The 17,922-nt window shown below is 32.4% G+C and overlaps 2 protein-coding genes across 2 annotated transcripts; one reads left to right on the forward strand and one right to left on the reverse strand.

Annotated features, from left to right (window-relative positions):
* Window positions 1-6,886: 6,886 nt before the first annotated feature.
* On the forward strand, window positions 6,887-9,629 carry LOC18094427 (copper chaperone for superoxide dismutase, chloroplastic/cytosolic). Its single transcript, XM_006368673.3, has 6 exons — window positions 6,887-7,254; window positions 7,344-7,370; window positions 7,520-7,592; window positions 7,707-7,841; window positions 8,548-8,771; window positions 9,030-9,629. The coding sequence occupies exons 1-6, from the start codon at window positions 7,006-7,008 to the stop codon at window positions 9,291-9,293; spliced, it is 972 nt and encodes a 323-aa protein (XP_006368735.1). The 5' UTR covers window positions 6,887-7,005; the 3' UTR covers window positions 9,294-9,629.
* A 6,086-nt stretch (window positions 9,630-15,715) lies between these two features.
* LOC7478091 (geraniol 8-hydroxylase) lies at window positions 15,716-17,617 on the reverse strand. The gene is made up of 2 exons (XM_002299543.4): window positions 16,598-17,617; window positions 15,716-16,479 (listed from the first exon to the last, which is right to left on the reverse strand). The coding sequence occupies exons 1-2, from the start codon at window positions 17,498-17,500 to the stop codon at window positions 15,874-15,876; spliced, it is 1,509 nt and encodes a 502-aa protein (XP_002299579.2). The 5' UTR covers window positions 17,501-17,617; the 3' UTR covers window positions 15,716-15,873.
* Between the last annotated feature and the right edge of the window lie 305 nt (window positions 17,618-17,922).

Genomic DNA, 17,922 nt, shown 5'->3' on the forward strand with positions numbered 1-17,922 from the left:
ACAATAGTTTTTTTTAATTTTCATTTGAAAAAAAAACCCTCAAAATATCCTACAAATCTGAATAAACTCATCTCAACATTCAAAAAGTCTATAATCACTCTAAAAAAATAAAAATCCAACCAAATAAAAAAACACTTTATGAGGCTCAATTTAGTATTTATAACATATTCAAAGAAAAACACTACCTTCATTCAAACCCCTTTTTAAAACGAACCCATTGACACAAAGATTGTCCATTTCGGTGGTCAAAATATTGTCGATCGACCACTTTTTCTCTCATCTTCTATTTTCAGTAACCCTCTCTCTTCTCTCAAATTTTAGAGACTAAAACATAAAATAAATTAAATTTAGGACTAAAATAGAAAATCCTAAAAAATAGGAACCAAAATGAAAATGTAAAAAATTCATAGATCAAACTATAGTATTTTTGCAGTATCCCATGAACAGTAAAAGGAGAAAGGGCTTTTTTTGTTTATGTGTTAAATTTGGTCCATGTTTCCATTTTTATAATTAATAAAATAAAATACTATTTTGCAAAATTAAGCATGAATTTAATGGTATGATGTATCACACAAACCTAATGAAATTATTAGACTTAAAATCGTGTGAATATTACATGGAATGATGAAAATGAGAAACAAAAATAATAGCCACAATGAATAATTTTTCAAGGAAAAAAAATGAGCCAGGCTCATCAGCATTATAGTAGCCCATAATGTTGTTAAGTTTACCACCACAGTGAATTGAAATATGTTTTTTTTTTCTTATGAAATTTTAAAATTGCCTTAGAGGAAGTGAATTAGGGCTTTATCTAAAATTCTAACACTTAAAAAAAAACAATCTTTAATTACTTCAAGAATGTAGAAATCCATAAACAATATTAAAAAAAAATCTTTCTCTTCAAATTTGGCAACAACAACAATATATAATTATTAACCAATACACAAGTAAATTGAAATAGAGAGAAAGAGACACACTAAGTTTATAGTGGTTTGGGCAATCTTCTTCTCCATTCCTTGAACCTTCATTCAAGTATTTATTATCACTCATGGTCTTTTAGTGGGTAAAACCTAACCTTTATACAATCTTTTTCATATATCAAAGATTCAAAACCTTCCTCAATTCCTTTTTGGTTTTAGGATCAAACCCAATACTTTTGCAGGCACAAGATCAAACTCAATTATTTTATAGGCTTAAGATCAAACCTTACACAATCTTTTTCCGGAATCAAGATTAAACTCGATCCTCTTATAGGCTTAAGATCAATCCTATCACCTAATTTTTTTTACGAGTTAAAGATTAGAAAACCTTACAAATAATCTTATTTAATGATCAAGATTGAAAACCTTTTTATGGATCACACTCAAATAAGTAATAAACTCAAGTGGTTTAAGTGCCACGTACACTTTCACAATTTAGTATATCTCTCACAAGACAATATTCACTTTTTACAAGATGATAAGATTACAATAGATAAGCTCAAGTTTTTATAGAGATGTAACCTAACTTAAGGATGTGAAAAATATAATTTATGCACTCTAGGATTCAAAACTTTTCTAAAGAATCAAAAGATGAATGAAAGCTTTACGGGATAGAGAAATTTAAAGCATCAAATGATGAGAATTATAAGAGTGTAAGAGAGTAGAGAGTTTTTACATGAAATCAATTAAGTATTTATAAAGAAAAAAAATGAAGAGCTATTTTGAAAACTTGAAAGTTAGGCGTGGAAATCAAGGAAGAGAGAGAAAATAAAAGGAAAGAAGAAGAAGAAAATATCGTTGACGCCAAACCAAAGGTCCATTGACTACACGCTACACCTAAGGATGGAGGGATCCAAGATGATTCAAACGTCGTCCTGGAAGTTGGCATATGGTTGCCAAAATGCGCTCCCCGAGACCCACACGCTGATGTATGCACTCATCAACCATATTTTTTTACTGATATTTATGTTAATTAAATTACCAAATCGCTCCTAAGTTAACCTGAATACACACACACACACACACACCTACCTTGAATGCCAGCTTATTTATTATTATTATTATTATTTTAAAGGTAATTAAGTCATTTTACTATGATAAAAAATAAAATAAAAAAATAAAAAACCCCTGAATGTCAGTTTAATCTTTTTTTATTTTTAAAGATAATTAAATCATTTCATTGTACATAAAAATTTAAAAAGATCAATTTATCCTAATCAATTTGATAATAACCAATGAATCATGTTGAAAAGGTCGTGTTACCTCTACCGGTAAGTTATTTTATTTTATATGAGAATGACAAAATGATTATTTTATCATTTTAATCCACATTTATTTTTATCTTGGTGTATAGTGAATGACTGTGCATTTTTATTTTTTTTCAATAATAAGTTAAAATTTATGTAAGACCCAAAAAGGATTTGTATTCCAATTATGTTATTCATTAAAATTGTTTTGATTGATCCAAGTGTTCTAAAAGAAAAACTTCAATGGTTCCATGTTAAATAAAATATTATTTATCTTGTAAATAGTATCAAATAATAAATAAAAATATTTATTTAAATGTATGAAGTAATACGGTGAATATTTGCCTCCAATTAACACTGCGATCACTGTTGAATGGATGAGGAATTCCAATGGGTCCATTGGTTGTGGCTTTAAATTATTTACTAGGTGGTATAAATATAGATATAGATAAGATCACTGAATTACAAGCTTCAGGATATAAATATGCTGTCTGGCCCTATCATATTCCTCAATCAAATCGAACAGCTGTCTGTTGTTCTTCTCGAACATGCAAGAGCTTGAGAATACGATGGACAGGAACCTGAACCAGAAATCTTTGAGCAAAAAGCTCTGGTGTGCCTAAAAGTCATTTGCACAGGAGTATCTATAGCTTATTTGTTGGCAAACACCTTTGCTACTTAAATCCAATAAATGGCTTTAACACATGGCCTTGAAATTAAATCCAAGCCTCGTAATTAACCTTAAAAGGAAAAATACTGAAACATATGTTCTAGCGGTAAAAGTTGTCAATTTTGCCAAAAATACAGTCTACTATGACGCAAATCCTGCAGCTCCGATAATACAACGACAATCTGACATTTGATTTTGGCTATAATTAAGAGAAGAAAGAATGTTTTAAGAAGCTTCATTCATCTCATCAACTATTGTGGCGATACAGCCTTTATCAGTGTCACGCATATGCTTTCATCTCCTAATTGGAGGGCCAATGGGTAAGGGAACTTCTTAATTCGTAGGATGCCTTAATCGATGATCGCATATTGTCCTATAAAATGAATTTCTTTTCTTTTTTTTTTTCCTTTTCCTGTGAATCAGCCAAATAAAATTAACTGACACCATTGAGAAAGCAATTTGGTAGTCTAAGAGTGTCGATGTTAGAAAATGAGATCTAGCATTCTGTCAGAGATAGATCTATTTTTTCTTTCAGGGTAATGTCAAGGACACGCAGTTATTATAGTAGATATTTATGTTGAAAATCTTGTTTTAAAACCATGGTTAATTGATATATTTCACCAATAAAATATTTCCTAGGAGATTAAGTTATACTTTCATCGGTTTATATATCAGTAATAAATTTCCCAACAAAAACATGTTATCGACGAGTTTCCCATCGAGGATATCAAGTTCATCGGTAATTCAATCAACTAAGTTACTTAACGAAAGAAAGACCAACAAAATATTCATGCTAAAAAAATATTTGGCAACCATTTTTCTTGCAGTCAATCTATCAATAAATATTAACAATGATTCAATGATGAAATACTCATTAATAATGGATCATGTATTATCGACGGTTTCATTGAGAAAATCACTGACATTAAAATTTTGTCAATAAATCATTTGATCTATATTAAAATAGTTCATAACTCTCTATACTTATCTGAGGAAAATGGATTTAAATTACTGACATAATTTTTATGTCTATTGGTGATTTCTTCGATATTTCAGTAATTTTTTTAATACATTCTTATTTAGATCACAATTTGACATTAAACAACTAAATTAAATTGAAGAATAAATTTTATATCATTAATTTAAATGTAAAATCAATTACAAATATCTTTATATATTAGAAAGAAGTTGAAGCTACAGGCGGAGGTGGAAAAAGAGAAAAAATCTCCTGGGGTAAGAGGGGGATAATGAGTTGACAGTATGCCATCATGTACTCATATTGCTTCCTACTTCTTTCTTTGTATTGCATCTCAAGTTCAACCCTCAGATCGGCCATCACAGTAGCAATTTGTTCTTGAACCAACTCATGAACGACTGCTAATGGTTGACTTGTGCAGGTTTATGAGTGCCTATGGTTGAGACACCATAACTCGTTCTCATATTTCAGGTCGTAGTCATAGAGATACCGTAAACCTAATTTTTATTGGGTTCAACGGTTGCTCCTGCTTTCAACCATAACTCCGGATTATATTCCAAACGTGTTGAAGGGTCTTCTTCGTGTTTAACATGCATGCTGGCGGGCGTTATATGTTTCCCACATTAAAAAAAAAAAACAAGTAAAAGATATTGATAAAAAAAAACATTTGTTCAAAAAAATATTCAAAAAGTTTTAAAATTTACTTACAACAAACACCTCGGCTCCGCTAATATGCTTGCTAATGGAACCATGAGTCTCATTGTTTCAATTCGAGGACTCACTCCGTGATCTAAGGGTGTTCAAAAAAACCGCCCAACCGATTAAACCGAAAAAACCAAGAAAAGATCAACTGAAAAAACCGAACCGATAGAAAAAACCAAATACACCGATTAAAAAATAAAAAAATCACCCGGTCCGGTTCGGTTCCGGTTTAAAAAAGCTTAAACCGATTGAACCGGACCAAACCGAACCGGTTTAATGAAATCTAATTAACTTAAAAAAAGATATAAAAGGAACCATCCCTAACCCTAAATCACTTTCTCCCTTTTCCAGCCTGCCCTTCCCCTTTCCACTTTCCCAGCCGCCCCACCCCCTTCCCCTTCCCCTTCCCCTTCCCCTTTCCCCCTTCCCAGCCCCCTGGCTCATGCGGAAAGTCCAAGCTGTATGATAAGAATAAAACAAAAAGGAGGATCTAGGAAGCGAGTGAACAATGGTTTGTGCCAGACAATTAAGTCCAAAGAGCGAAAACCAATACTAAATTCAAGTTGATGGTTGCTTGTCTGACTGTTGTTATACCTTGAAGGTTCCTTTATGCCTGTTGGTTGTTTTTCTTGAATTTTTGAGTGGTTTTTGTGATTAATAGCTCAGTGATTGATATTTGACATCAATTTTTTTTTTAATTAATCTCATTCCAGCACTCACGAAGGCCTTCACAAATCTTCATTGGTTTCTGGTTTTTCTAGGTTTTTATGCTAAAAAACCAACCCGAACCGAACAAAACCAGTTCAATTTAAACCGGTTCTCGGTTCGGTCTGGGTTATATAAATAAGGAATACTATTTTCCGGTTCGGTTGAATTTTTGGATTAAAATTGGACCGAACCAGACTATGAACACCCTTACATGACCACCTCATAAATCTCTCTGACATCAAGAACTCTAGATATATCTTCCAATTACTCTTAATAAAGTTGGAAGATCTAAAATTTTTTCATACCTCAATGTCATTTGGCTCGGCTTTTCTCTTAGCATAGATATGTACATCAAACTAGAAATCACGCAATCTAATTTAAAAATTCAATAAATAAAAGAAATATAATGAAAAAAATTGCATTCTCACCAAAAATATATACTTTACACGTTAATTCCAGCACACGTTCAGATAAGCCAATGTAAGCAACTTACTGGTTAATCAATTTTAATCTGATAAAAAGCCCTGTTAGTAGAGAATACCTCACTTTGGATGACCCATCTATTGAGTTATATTTCATTTTATATTATGATCTTGTTGGGTTGATGATATCTCGTATAATTTAGTTATTGTACGTTAAGCCCTAATTTTTTTTAAAAAAATAAATAGAATACACAACATCAATAAAAGATTATAGTTCATGGTAATTTTTTTCATTTTTCTCTGGTTAATTCTCTCCTTTGTTTTATTATAGTACGAGAGCATTTTGCATGACTGCATTTATGACTACTTCAAAAAATCAATCACCTTCATAAACTATGCCCGAGTAAAGAAGTGTAACATTAATTAGTTCTTGCCCGAATAATGGGTTTTATGGCATTTTGTTTTTGCTTCTAAACTATTAAGGCGTGTGTTTATATATATTATAATTTGGTTAATTTTATTCTTAAATTATTCTATTTTGGATAAATATTTTTTTATTTAACCGCTATATATTATTGACCAAAAACTCCTTAAAAAAATAATTTTTTGATATTTTGAACTAAAAATGTCACATACATTAATAAAATTTCTTAAACATTAAAGAATTATAAAATTGCAAAGCAAAATAGAAAAATAATTTAAAATAATCTTGAATTTTTTTAGGAATCCTAAAAAAATCATATAAATTTATCTACTTAGTTTTAGTATAGTTTTTAATATATTTAATGATCAAACATGTAACATCAAACTAAGCTTAAAATAAGTTAATTTTAAGCACCATACATGCAAAAATTTTAAATATTACACTAAAATTATCTATATAAATTCACACGGCCTCTATAAAGACGAAAAATGAGATAATTCCAGCTTATTTTTTCATAATTTATTGAGTTTTTATTGTTTAGAAAATAAAAAATAAAACTTCCACCTTCAAATAATTCCAAAATTAATTGTGAAGATGTATTCAATTTTTATTAGTATATATCACAAAAAATTAGTTTAAAAAATCGAATTTAAATTAACGGAAAAACCAAAAAAAAAAAGATTCTACAAAAGAAATATTGGTTCAGTAGTTCAGTCTTTCTTTTTTCTTTTCGTTTTTTTCTCATTTGGGTTGCAACATGTCAAAATTTATTCTACTGAATTTGTTTGAGAGAGAGAGAGAGTTTAAAGGAAAAATCTAGATACAGAGAGACAACAGTCACCACCAATATCAGAGAATCAAAAACCCACAAATAAAATGGCTTTTCTCAGGTCAGTAACAAACACAACAAAGGTTGCCATACCTGCCTCTGCTTTACCTGATGCCTCTGCTCTCTCATCTATATCTACTTCTTCTCCATATCCCAAACCCCGAAACCTTTCTTTTCTCTCCCCATCATCTTCTCTTCTCTCCTCAACTGCCTCTGGCCTTGTAAAGAATTTGACTCAGCCTCCTTCTGCCCTTAACATGGAAACACCTGCATCGAATCACATGTCCATCTCACAGGTTCAAATTTATCATCTACCCATTTCTTTTGTATCAAAATCTTTCATATTGAGGTTTAAAGTTTGAATCTTTAATCTTTTTTTTTCCAGGATAATGTAACCCTGCCTGAGTTATTTGTAAGTTAAAAACTTTTCATTTTTTCCCGTTTCGTCTTTGACTTTTTATTTGATAGTTTTTTCATTTGGGTGTTTATTTGATTGTTCATTGATTTATTTTTTTGTTGACCTCTGTTGATTGAAATTTGTGAGCTTGTTTTGATAAACAGACAGAATTTATGGTGGATATGAAGTGTGATGGCTGTGTTAATTCAGTAAAGAATAAGTTACAAAGTGTTAATGGTATGTCGTGACTCCAATTTTTAAATACACAATCATTGACTAGTATGAAATGGAGTTTTTCTTGTTCTTCTTATAGTGTTGTGTTTTGTTTTCCATTGTGGGAAAAACAATTAGGAGTGAAGAATGTGGAGGTTGATTTGGCGAATCAAGTGGTGAGAATCCTCGGGTCGTCTCCAGTGAATACTATGACTGAAGCTTTAGAGCAGACAGGTCGAAATGCTAGATTAATTGGCCAAGGGATCCCTGAAGGTTGGTTAACTGAATTGTCAGTTCTTTTATATGCAACTTTGATACCCCCTTCCGTTTTTTTTTTTATATGCAACTTTAATATTCACATACCATCTCAAGCGGTGTGCTTTTCTGAAGTGCCTAAACTGCATGGAGAGTATAGTGCACTTTATATTTTTTTCGAGCCTGATTTCCAAACAAGGTGTCTTGAGCATGAGGGTCGTTTTCCATGGCATATAGTAGCCTCGTTTATTTGCTGGAAGTAGTTTTCTTTCGACAAATGGTTTTCATGTAAAGTTGATTATTTTCTATGTTTGGTAGTGTCATAAAAATAAGTTAGAAAACACTTTCTAGTTTGGCTATGCTATGAAAACTTATTTATTAATTTTTTTTATATAAAAAATGTTTATTAAAAGATTGGAGATCAAATTCGACTAATGAAAAGTTGAATCAAGATGAAATTATAAAAAAATTATTATTTTATAAATTATTTTAAATAAACCAAATAGTAATTAAAAGAATAAGACAAACCAGATCTTTGATTGTGAGCCATTATCTTATTAAGACACTCTTGGCAACCATAGCTGTTTTGTTTAGTTCATCAATGTAATCCTCATTCATTTTTTTGTGGCAACACCCCCCCCCCCCCCAGCCCGTTGCAGCATGGTGTCTTATCAAAATGTAATTTCAGTTTCTCAAGTAACTTACCTCATGCTCTGCATTTCAGACTTTTTAGTGTCTGCTGCTGTTGCTGAATTCAAAGGTCCAGAAATTTTTGGTGTTGTTCGCTTTGCTCAGGTGAATATGGATCTAGCTAGGATCGAAGCCAACTTTACTGGATTGTCACTTGGTAAACACGGCTGGTCTATCAATGAGTTTGGTGATCTAACAGAAGGAGCAGCAAGCACTGGGAAAGTGTTTAATCCAACAAATCAAGGAACTGAACTAGAGGTTTGCATCAGCAAATGCCTTCTCTGAATATCTTCATGCAATTATCTCTCATGCCACAAATATTCAAGTGGCAAATCAATACAGTGGTACTAAGACCAGGGATGTGAACTTAATTTAGCTTGTTTTGAAGCCAGGGATTTGTGGTTTGAACTTCATTTAGCTTATTTTGATTTTCTCTTATTATATTGAGTGCTTTTGCTTGATTATATTTGAAGTGATGTAGTAATAGCATTTTCTAACTGAGTTTCTTTTTGATAGCCTCTTGGCGACCTGGGAACATTATATGTCGATGAGAAAGGAGATGCCTTCTTCTCGGGCACCATACAGAAGCTAAGAATTGCAGATCTGATTGGGAGATCACTAGTAGTATATGGAACTGAAGATAAATCAGATAAAGGTCTAACAGCAGCAGTAATTGCTAGAAGTGCAGGAGTTGGTGAGAATTACAAAAAGATTTGTACATGTGATGGGACGACCATATGGGAATCCAGTAATAACGATTTTGTTGCCGGTAAGGTTTGATATTCAAGTATTCAAGTATACCCCGCACAAGTATCTCTGTGTTTGTTTTACTCTGTTCACTGTACATGAGCACAGACCTTTGTTGTGTAACCGTTTTGGTTATGGAATAAGATGATTTACATTGACCCAGGACAGCGACTCCCAGCTCTATATTAGGGCTTGGGTTTAGAACTTTGCAATTTGTTCGCTCCCCTAGTTGTCATTGGTGATGGACTCGTCTAATGTAGTAGTCAGTAGTGGCTGTAATATTGGATTGGTATTAATGACCATACCATGGGCTTCATGTTGCGGTTCAGAAACTACCCTGACCGCAAGAAGCTGAAATCTTTTGATGTAGCTTGAGCACCTCTTTATATGCGCTGCCATTGTACAAGGTTTATTCAGGTTTTAAATTCTGGGAAGGTTCCTTGTTTGTGTTTAGTAAATGGACGCGACCATGAAAACTGATTTTGCCAAGCCCGTTGGCAATGCCAATGTTTGTGAATTCTATCTAAAAAATCATCAATGACTTTAAACATGGAACGAATTTCGAGTACCCACAAAAGCCAATCCAAGGCAGGAATTTCGAGACAGATTCCCGTGATCTAAATGATGTATTCATGAGACCGCGTTTCCATCAGTTAACGCAGAGCTGCAAAACAAAAAAGGTCAGTTTGAAACAGGCCTTGAATACGAATCAGCTGATTGGGTCTTCAGAGGCAACATTCTGCTTCCTCCAGCCATCTCATAGAGAACAACGGCCCTTAAGTGCCCCTTTAGGAATTGGCTGCGGTTTCCATATAGGGAACTTTTGGTTTGGAAACTTCGGTGCAACGCTTTCTCCCAAACGGGGCATAAAACCTTGGCATCCGCTGTCGTTCGCCAGTGTTCCCTGTATGGAACTACGCGACCCTTGATTAGCTCGCCATGTTCGCGAGCGCCAGTCTCTTTTCCTTGCAGCTGTGTGATAATTTGTTTATCAACGCATCGTCCCCACCAAAGGAAAAGCAAGTAAGTCGTTTGAATGGTACTGGGCCAAAAACAGAGTAAATGAATGGCATCCTTGTCAAGATAATATATGATCGTTAAGCAACTTAAAGGCCGAATAAAATTTCAAAAGCATATGCTTTGACAGCTTACAAGACTCACAAACGTAGAATTTGAATTCGTTAAAAGATACAAATGCCACGATATCCAACAATTGCAATGATCATTCGAAAGACAAAAGGGCACAGAAGGGCCATAATGGAAAAGAAATATTTAGACCTGCATTATTCTAAAATGAAAGTTCCAGTTCCTTTCTTGTGGACACACAATAACTCCCAATCTCAATGAATCTGATACCTTCTTCCAATGTCACAACATAAAATGTTGGTAAATTTGTTAAAACATGGGTAATTGGTACATTTGAAACCAAATTAAAAGTGGGGTCCACTTATTTTTTAAGTTAAAATTTTATTGAAATTTAATTTTCAACATAAACTCTTTATCATGAAATATTAACGTGATTTAAATAAATTATAAATAAATTAAAAATTGATCTAAATAAGTTCTTGGTGGCATGTTTTAATGAAACTTAAAACCCCACATCCCACGTAGAAAATGTGAAAAGTTAAAATTGAAACTAAGATCCACTTAAAGCTTTTGGAGAGAAGATATTTTAAGAAAAGTGGACTTTGGTCTTAAACCCATACATATGCGTGCATTGACTCGGGCTTCGAGCCTAGATTTACTATAAAATAATATTTTGAGCCATAAAGTTTTTTCTCTAACTAAAATTTGGGCTTGAGGGTGGTCCATGAAGAATTATTTCTTCTAGTCATTGTTTTGTCCAGTCCAACTTATGATGTTAACACTTTCTTCTAGAAATATTTTTTGCAAATTCAAACAACTTTTTTCAGCTCAATTCTTCCATCCATTTTTTTTTATCTAGTTCAACCCATGAATGTTAATAGTTTCTTCTAGAAATATTTTCTACAAATCTAGACAATTTGTTTAGCTCAAAAACTCAAATTTAGAATAGCTATGTTAATTATTTAACCTTTTAGCTTTCAACCCATTAATTCTTTAACATTTTAACTTTTAAAATCCACTAAAAAAAAGATTAAAGGAAGAGTTTCTTACAAGTTTTTTTTTCTCTAGATTTTTTCATACCCATAATCAAGATTGAGATCTGATCCTGGAAAGCTCAAAAAGATCTGATAGGAATGTGACACAATGAAAACATACCCCAAGAAACCAACACTATTGGAATGAAGTAGAATGACGCCACGAAGTTAGTTAATCTTCGATAAGTCAGATTTAGTTCATTTAAGAACTGAAGAATATAAAAATCACTCTCACACGTTAAAACTGAAAAATTCAGAAGTAATGTTCATCAATAGCTGCTGAAATTCTGGTTACACGTGTTTAAATAGTTCTTAAAAATAACTCTAATGGATCTACTCTAGTAGGTTGAACTGACCCAAAAACCCTAAGCTGAAAAGCCCATGGCCTGATCCAAACAAGCCTTAAATCCTAGCTGAAAAACAAAGTATTAATTAAACCCAAACATGAAAGAAAATAATAAAATTAATTAATCTGTCATTAAATACCATCAGCCCTTCTTTCCTTATGTAGCTAGGATAAATAAAGAATTCTTATAAAAAAAGGATTCTGAAACATTAATGAATCTTTATCACACTTAGAGATTATATTACAGCTCATTAAAGATCCTTATGGAACTAGAAAATTTCCAAACAAGCTCTCACATCCTTGTAGGAAAAGAATCATTGTCAAATAGGAAGTTCACAAGTCAAAGAGAAGTAAATAACAAAATTTATAGAGCCTATTCTGACCTATATTGTAAGTCCTTCCCGAACTTCAATTCATCTGAAAATTTATCCCAACATAGAACAATACCTTTGGGATCTTCAGGTCAAGTTTCAGCTCGATCCAACGGTTGAATTTCCAGTTATGCTCAAAAGTGTAAAATTAGATAGTAAAAACTTTTACGACAAAATCTGAATCTGACCTTGCTTGGATCGTATCAAATGATATGTGTGAAGTTTATGTAGAATAAAAATTTAGAAAGACCTTTTTTAAAAATAATTAAAAGAAATAGTAAAGTTATATATATTTAATTCAATATGATATTGACAATTTAAGAATTATGCAAACTGTAATTGAGTAAAAATATTATACTACTTTTATAGATGATTATATAAGGTATTATTATACCTATTTGTTAAGAAGCAAAGATGAGAATCTTGAAATTTTTAAACATCACAAGTATGAAGTTAAAAATCAACTTAATAAAAAGATAAAAACAATAAAAAGTGATATAAGTTGAGAATATGAGGCATATTTTGATGAATTTTGATCTCAAAATATATTATCCACTAAACAACTTCTCTTTATTTACCATAATAAAATGACATTACTAATATAAAAATAAAATTCTAAAATAAATAATGAATGTCATGTTTGAAAGTTATGTGAACCTTAAAACTTGAGGAGGAGGCAATTTTCTACTACAAATTATATTCTTAACAAAGTAGCTCATAAGATGTTAGAAAAGATACCATATAAATTATGGAAAAAAGAATAATCTTCCTTTAAATACCTTAAAGTATGGGACTGCCTTGAAAAAATGGCATATATATTTTTTTAAAAGTCAATATAAGACCTAAAATTATGGATCATGTATCTATTGGATATGCTTACAATAGTAGTGTATATTGGTTTCTTGTACACAAGTCAAGTATTGAGTATATTCATCCCAATACAATAATGATAGAAAAGAATGATGCATTCTTTGTTATGTAGACGAAAGTTATGAGAAAAACAACAACACATAAAACACAGAAGATTTGATGAGCAAAAAAGGTTGTAGATGTAAAATCTAAATTCATAGTTGTATTCTCTGAAAAAATAAAAATAATGTGGTTTTCCTCTTTAGAGGTTTACAAGACTTTTAAATAGGCTAGAAAGACCCCACCTCTAGTAGAAAGTATTCAAATATTGAAAACATAAGGAAAATTAAAAAAGAATCTAAAATAAAAAATTAAATAAAAAAAAATATAGGAAAGGTTATAAAATTAGCCCAAATACAATGATTCAATAAGCAATGAAGATTATTCTAGTTGAATCTCCTGTTAGAGTTATTTTTTAAGATGTTAACTTAGTTTGGCATGACCAGACCTTTTCTTGAACCTAAACTTAACCTATTGATCCATTAAAGAATATATTAGCTTATCCATATAGTTTGTCTAGGTTAGATCCTCATCTAGTTGCGTCAGATCCTCACTTGAATGCTCATAACCTTTAGTTTCTACAAGTCCAGCTGCATCACTTTGAAGAGATGTTGTGTTTTAAGGAAGCACAAAAAGTTCATTCATTTAAAGGATAAAGGAAGCAAATTTAAGTGGTCATCATCAAATTATATATGAAAGATTTGTAGAAGATGATGAAATTGAGCTAAGAAGGAGTAAGAGAGTGCAAATAATAAGAACATTCAGTCTTGGTTTTCTAACTTATTTGTTAGAAAATGAGCCTTGAAACTACTACAAGGTAATGTCCTGCCTTGAAGCTTCCTATTAGAAGGAGACAATAAATAGCAAGATTGAGTTCATCATGTAAAATTTTAACTACCAATTATACACTTAATAAAGTACCTTATAAAAATTTAGAAAAAAAAAACCGTCTAAGTTATGGAAAGGAAAAAGATCTTCCTGTAAATGCATCAAAGTATAAAGTGCCTTGTGAAGGTGACAATACTTTATCCTAAAAAGATCAAGATAAGACCTAAAATTATGGATCATGTATTTATTGGATATGCTTATAATAATAGTGCATATGGATTTCTTGTATACAAGTCAAGTAGTGAGAATGTTCATCCTAAAACAATAAAAGAAGCAAGGAATGCAACATTTTTAGAAAAGATGTTTTTTTTTTAATGAAGCTTGAGAAATTCATTCACTTAAAGGACAAATGAAGCAAGCTTAAGTTGTCATCATCAAATTATAAATGAAAGATCTGTAGTAGACAATGAAATCCAGCCGAGAAAGAGGGAGAAGATGATAAAAACATTCGGTCTTGATTTTCTAACTTGTTAGAAAATGAGTCTTGAAGCTATTCCGAGAAAATGTTCTGCTTTGAAACTTTCTATTGGAAGGAGACATTAAATAATGAGATCGAGTTTATCATGCAAAATCATACATAAGAGCTAGTAAATCTTTCTCTTAGAAGTATGTTATTAGAATATGAAAGGATTTTTAAGTGGAAGATGGAAGTTGATAAAATCATTGAAAAATACAAGGCAAGATTTGTTGTTAAAAAATTCAAACATCAAGAAAGTATGAACTATTTTAAATCAACAAGGTTGACAAATGTGTTTATATAAAAAAAACATAAATAAAGTTAAGTCATTGTATATCTCCATGCAGATAAAAAGTTAATTTTCGGTTAATTTTTGACAAAAATAAATACATGATCAGATTTACTAAGAAATTATTGATTAATACGTTTGGTTGGGTATTGTAAATGTCATATTATCATCTTAATTCATAGTATATTTGCTAATTAACCGGTTAAATTTGCTGATACTTTACTAGGAAAGGTTCAAAATAAAAAGATATCTTTGATATAACAATCTACTAATTCACTTCTCGTCTATGAATATTTAAGTCTCTAGAGAAAGATCATTGAGTGCATAAAGATCTGAATTTTAAAAAAATGTAGATCCGAATTTCCTCATAAAGATCATTGAGTGCATTTTCTATAATGGTTTTTAACACTTCTCTTGAAAAGAATAAAGAAAGATTTCATATCAACATCAGTAAATGCTTTCACTCTTTTACACAAGTGTTCCAATCTATCGAGATCTTGATTGAAGTTTGAAGGTTTCCTGAGAAAATCTAAAAGCTCTGTTGCTGTGTTGAAAGTGTTCTCAGAAAAATGTCTATTTATATATATTGCTGGAGATTGAAAAAAAAAATTCCATAATTATTACTATCGCCTACAGTTTCTGACCACAAACAGATCTACGCATATCCTTCGGCCACTCCTGAGACAAATCACAATAAAGCTCAAGCAGATCTCAAAAGGTTGAAAAGGGCTATAAATATATAATCTTCCCATCATTCAGGTCATCATCCAGATTTGATTAAAAGTATGTTTGTTATTTTTTTTTAAAGGATTTTTTATTCAGAAATAGATTAAGATAATATTTTGTTATTATTATTATTTAAAAATTATTTTTAATATCAATGCTTTAAAATAATCTGAAAATATAAAAAATATTAATTTAAAATAAATAAAAAAATAAAAATATTTAAATTTATTTAAAAATATTTTTAAGATAAAAAACAATCATCATCCCAAACAAGTGTAGCACATGAATATTAAATTATTAAAGTTTTCTGCTTTTGTCAGATTATAGTAATTGAACAGAGGCCAGAAGATGGGACAGAAAAATGAAATGAATTTAGACCATAAATGCACGGATGGCTAAAGACAGATAGTGATCAGTTTTTGGCTCCAAGACGCAACATATCCTCTCAAGTAATTGTGTTATGTCCCTTGCTCTTCTACTAATCTCAAACAAAACAAGCAATTTACCTTACAATTGTATTGGTACGGCTCGCAGGGATCGAGCCTTCCCTAAGGTGATGCCGAACTTATCTTCCATGTCCATGCTCTCTGGTGTCACTCCATTTTCTAGCTTCCAATCAAAAGAGTGAATAAGTGAACCCAACATCATGTGTAACATCCTCATTGCCAAAGGCAATCCAGGGCAAATTCTTCGTCCAGCACCAAATGGAATAAGCTCAAAATTCCGGCCACGGGCATCAATATCTGACCCCAAGAATCTCTCCGGCACGAATGACTCTGGATCCTCCCATAAGCTTGGATCTCTACCTATGGCCCACGCATTAACAAACAATTGTGCACCTTTTGGGATAGTGTAACCACTTATTTCTACATTCTCTCCAGCTTTCCGAGGGAGTAAGAGAGGAACTGCTGGATGCAATCTGAAGGTTTCTTTGATAACTGCTTGCAGATAAGGCAACCGGACAATGTCTGATTCCTCAATCAAGCTGCCTTTTCCAATAGTCTGCTCAAGCTCTGTTCGGGCTATAGATAATGTCCTGGGATTGTGGAGTAGTTCTGCCATAGCCCATTCCAGTGTGCTAGAAGTTGTATCTGTACCAGCAGCAAATAAATCCTGTAACAAACAAAGAAGTTAACAAGGAGAATTCTCTTAAAATATACAGAAAATTCAAAAACTTCAAAGGAAAAACGTAAATGAAACAATTGGCAAAAGGAGGAGAAAAAGAAGTAACCAAGAACAAATGTTTAATCTGACTAGTTTCCATGATGTCCTCGTTATTGTCTTCGCTGATTGTGAGAAGAGTATCTAGCATGTCATTGACCGGGACATAACCCTGCATTTTTCTTAATTGTAACCGTTCATTGACTATGCCATCAAAGATGTTGAGTATCTTCCCAAAATGAATTGTCATGCGACGCTTTATGCCCTGCAGGTCAATCCTTCTAAGTACAGGGAAGTAGTCTGCTAAGTTTGGTTTTCCTGCCTCTTCCATGATACCCCCAACAACCTCCTTTAACTGACTTGCAGTTTCAGAATTTGAATCAGACAAATTCAAGGAAAAAATACTATTTGACAAGGCATTTAGTGCGGTTGTAAAAGCTGCCTGGCCTATATCCATTGCCTCACCAGCAAGGCAATGTTCTTGAACAAGAGCAACCAGCTCTTGAATCTTCTTGCGCCTCAGGTCTTGGTTAGCGTCGAGTTTTTGATTAGTGAAAATGTAGGAGTTGCAAACCTTTCTAAGGTTTCTCCACCGCATGGCTATCGGCACCCAAGGCAGACCAAGTTCATGATGTTTGTGAGCTCGAAGTGCATCAGGAATGGTTCGGTTAGAAAAGGAGACATCATGCTTTTGGAGGACTTCTTTTGCCAGGGTTGGGGAAGATATAACTATTGTGGTGATTTGGCCTAACTTCAAACTCATCAAGGGACCATGAGTCTTGGCAAGCCTTGCCAGAGACTTGTGAGGTTTGTCACCAAGATCCAAGAGGCTGCCTATAATCGGTAAAGCTGCTGGACCTGGAGGAAGCTTTCCTGAACTTTCAGTTTTGCTTCCCCTCGCAATGAAATGAAGTATCTTGACCAAGACAAATGTGAAGAGAACACATAGCAGAAGATTTATCAAGGATTCCATTTGTCTCTCTAATGTAAATTGTTGGAAATCCGAAATCAATCGATTGTGAACGCTAATCTTCGTACACTTCTCTTATTCTTTTCTGGTCTATTTGTAGAAAATTGGACCCAACATTTTGCATCCTTCTTTTCCACCAGTTAATGAAATCAAATGCGTTACGTCAAGTAATTTGATGGTGAGGAATGCATGTAAGCATGTGGCGCACCTATTTTTGGACGGTCAGAATTCATTGGTTCCGTTTGGATGTTATTATGACAAAAACATGAAGGAGCTCGGTTTTTTATTGTAAATTGTAAGATATACCACCGTAGACGTATAGTGTAATTATTATTAATTTTTTTTTTACCCTTCTCTGTACAAAGCTTTTACCTTGCTTGTGAGGGTAAAATAACATTTTTCATGGAATCAGAGGTCATTTGTAA

This window comes from Populus trichocarpa, chromosome 1 (genome assembly GCF_000002775.5).
Source record: "Populus trichocarpa isolate Nisqually-1 chromosome 1, P.trichocarpa_v4.1, whole genome shotgun sequence".
Lineage (NCBI taxonomy): Eukaryota > Viridiplantae > Streptophyta > Magnoliopsida > Malpighiales > Salicaceae > Populus > Populus trichocarpa.

Excerpts from the sequence above, each read along its gene's own strand:
- LOC18094427 (XM_006368673.3), top strand. The coding sequence starts at position 7,006 with ATGGCTTTTCTCAGGTCAGTAACAAACACAACAAAGGTTGCCATACCT. Across the intron at positions 7,255-7,343 it reads ATCACATGTCCATCTCACAG|GATAATGTAACCCTGCCTGA; the intron begins GTTCAAATTTAT and ends TTTTTTTTCCAG. Across the intron at positions 7,371-7,519 it reads TAACCCTGCCTGAGTTATTT|ACAGAATTTATGGTGGATAT; the intron begins GTAAGTTAAAAA and ends TTTGATAAACAG.
- LOC7478091 (XM_002299543.4), bottom strand. The coding sequence starts at position 17,500 with ATGGAATCCTTGATAAATCTTCTGCTATGTGTTCTCTTCACATTTGTC. Across the intron at positions 16,480-16,597 it reads AGATTAAACATTTGTTCTTG|GATTTATTTGCTGCTGGTAC; the intron begins GTTACTTCTTTT and ends TGTTTGTTACAG.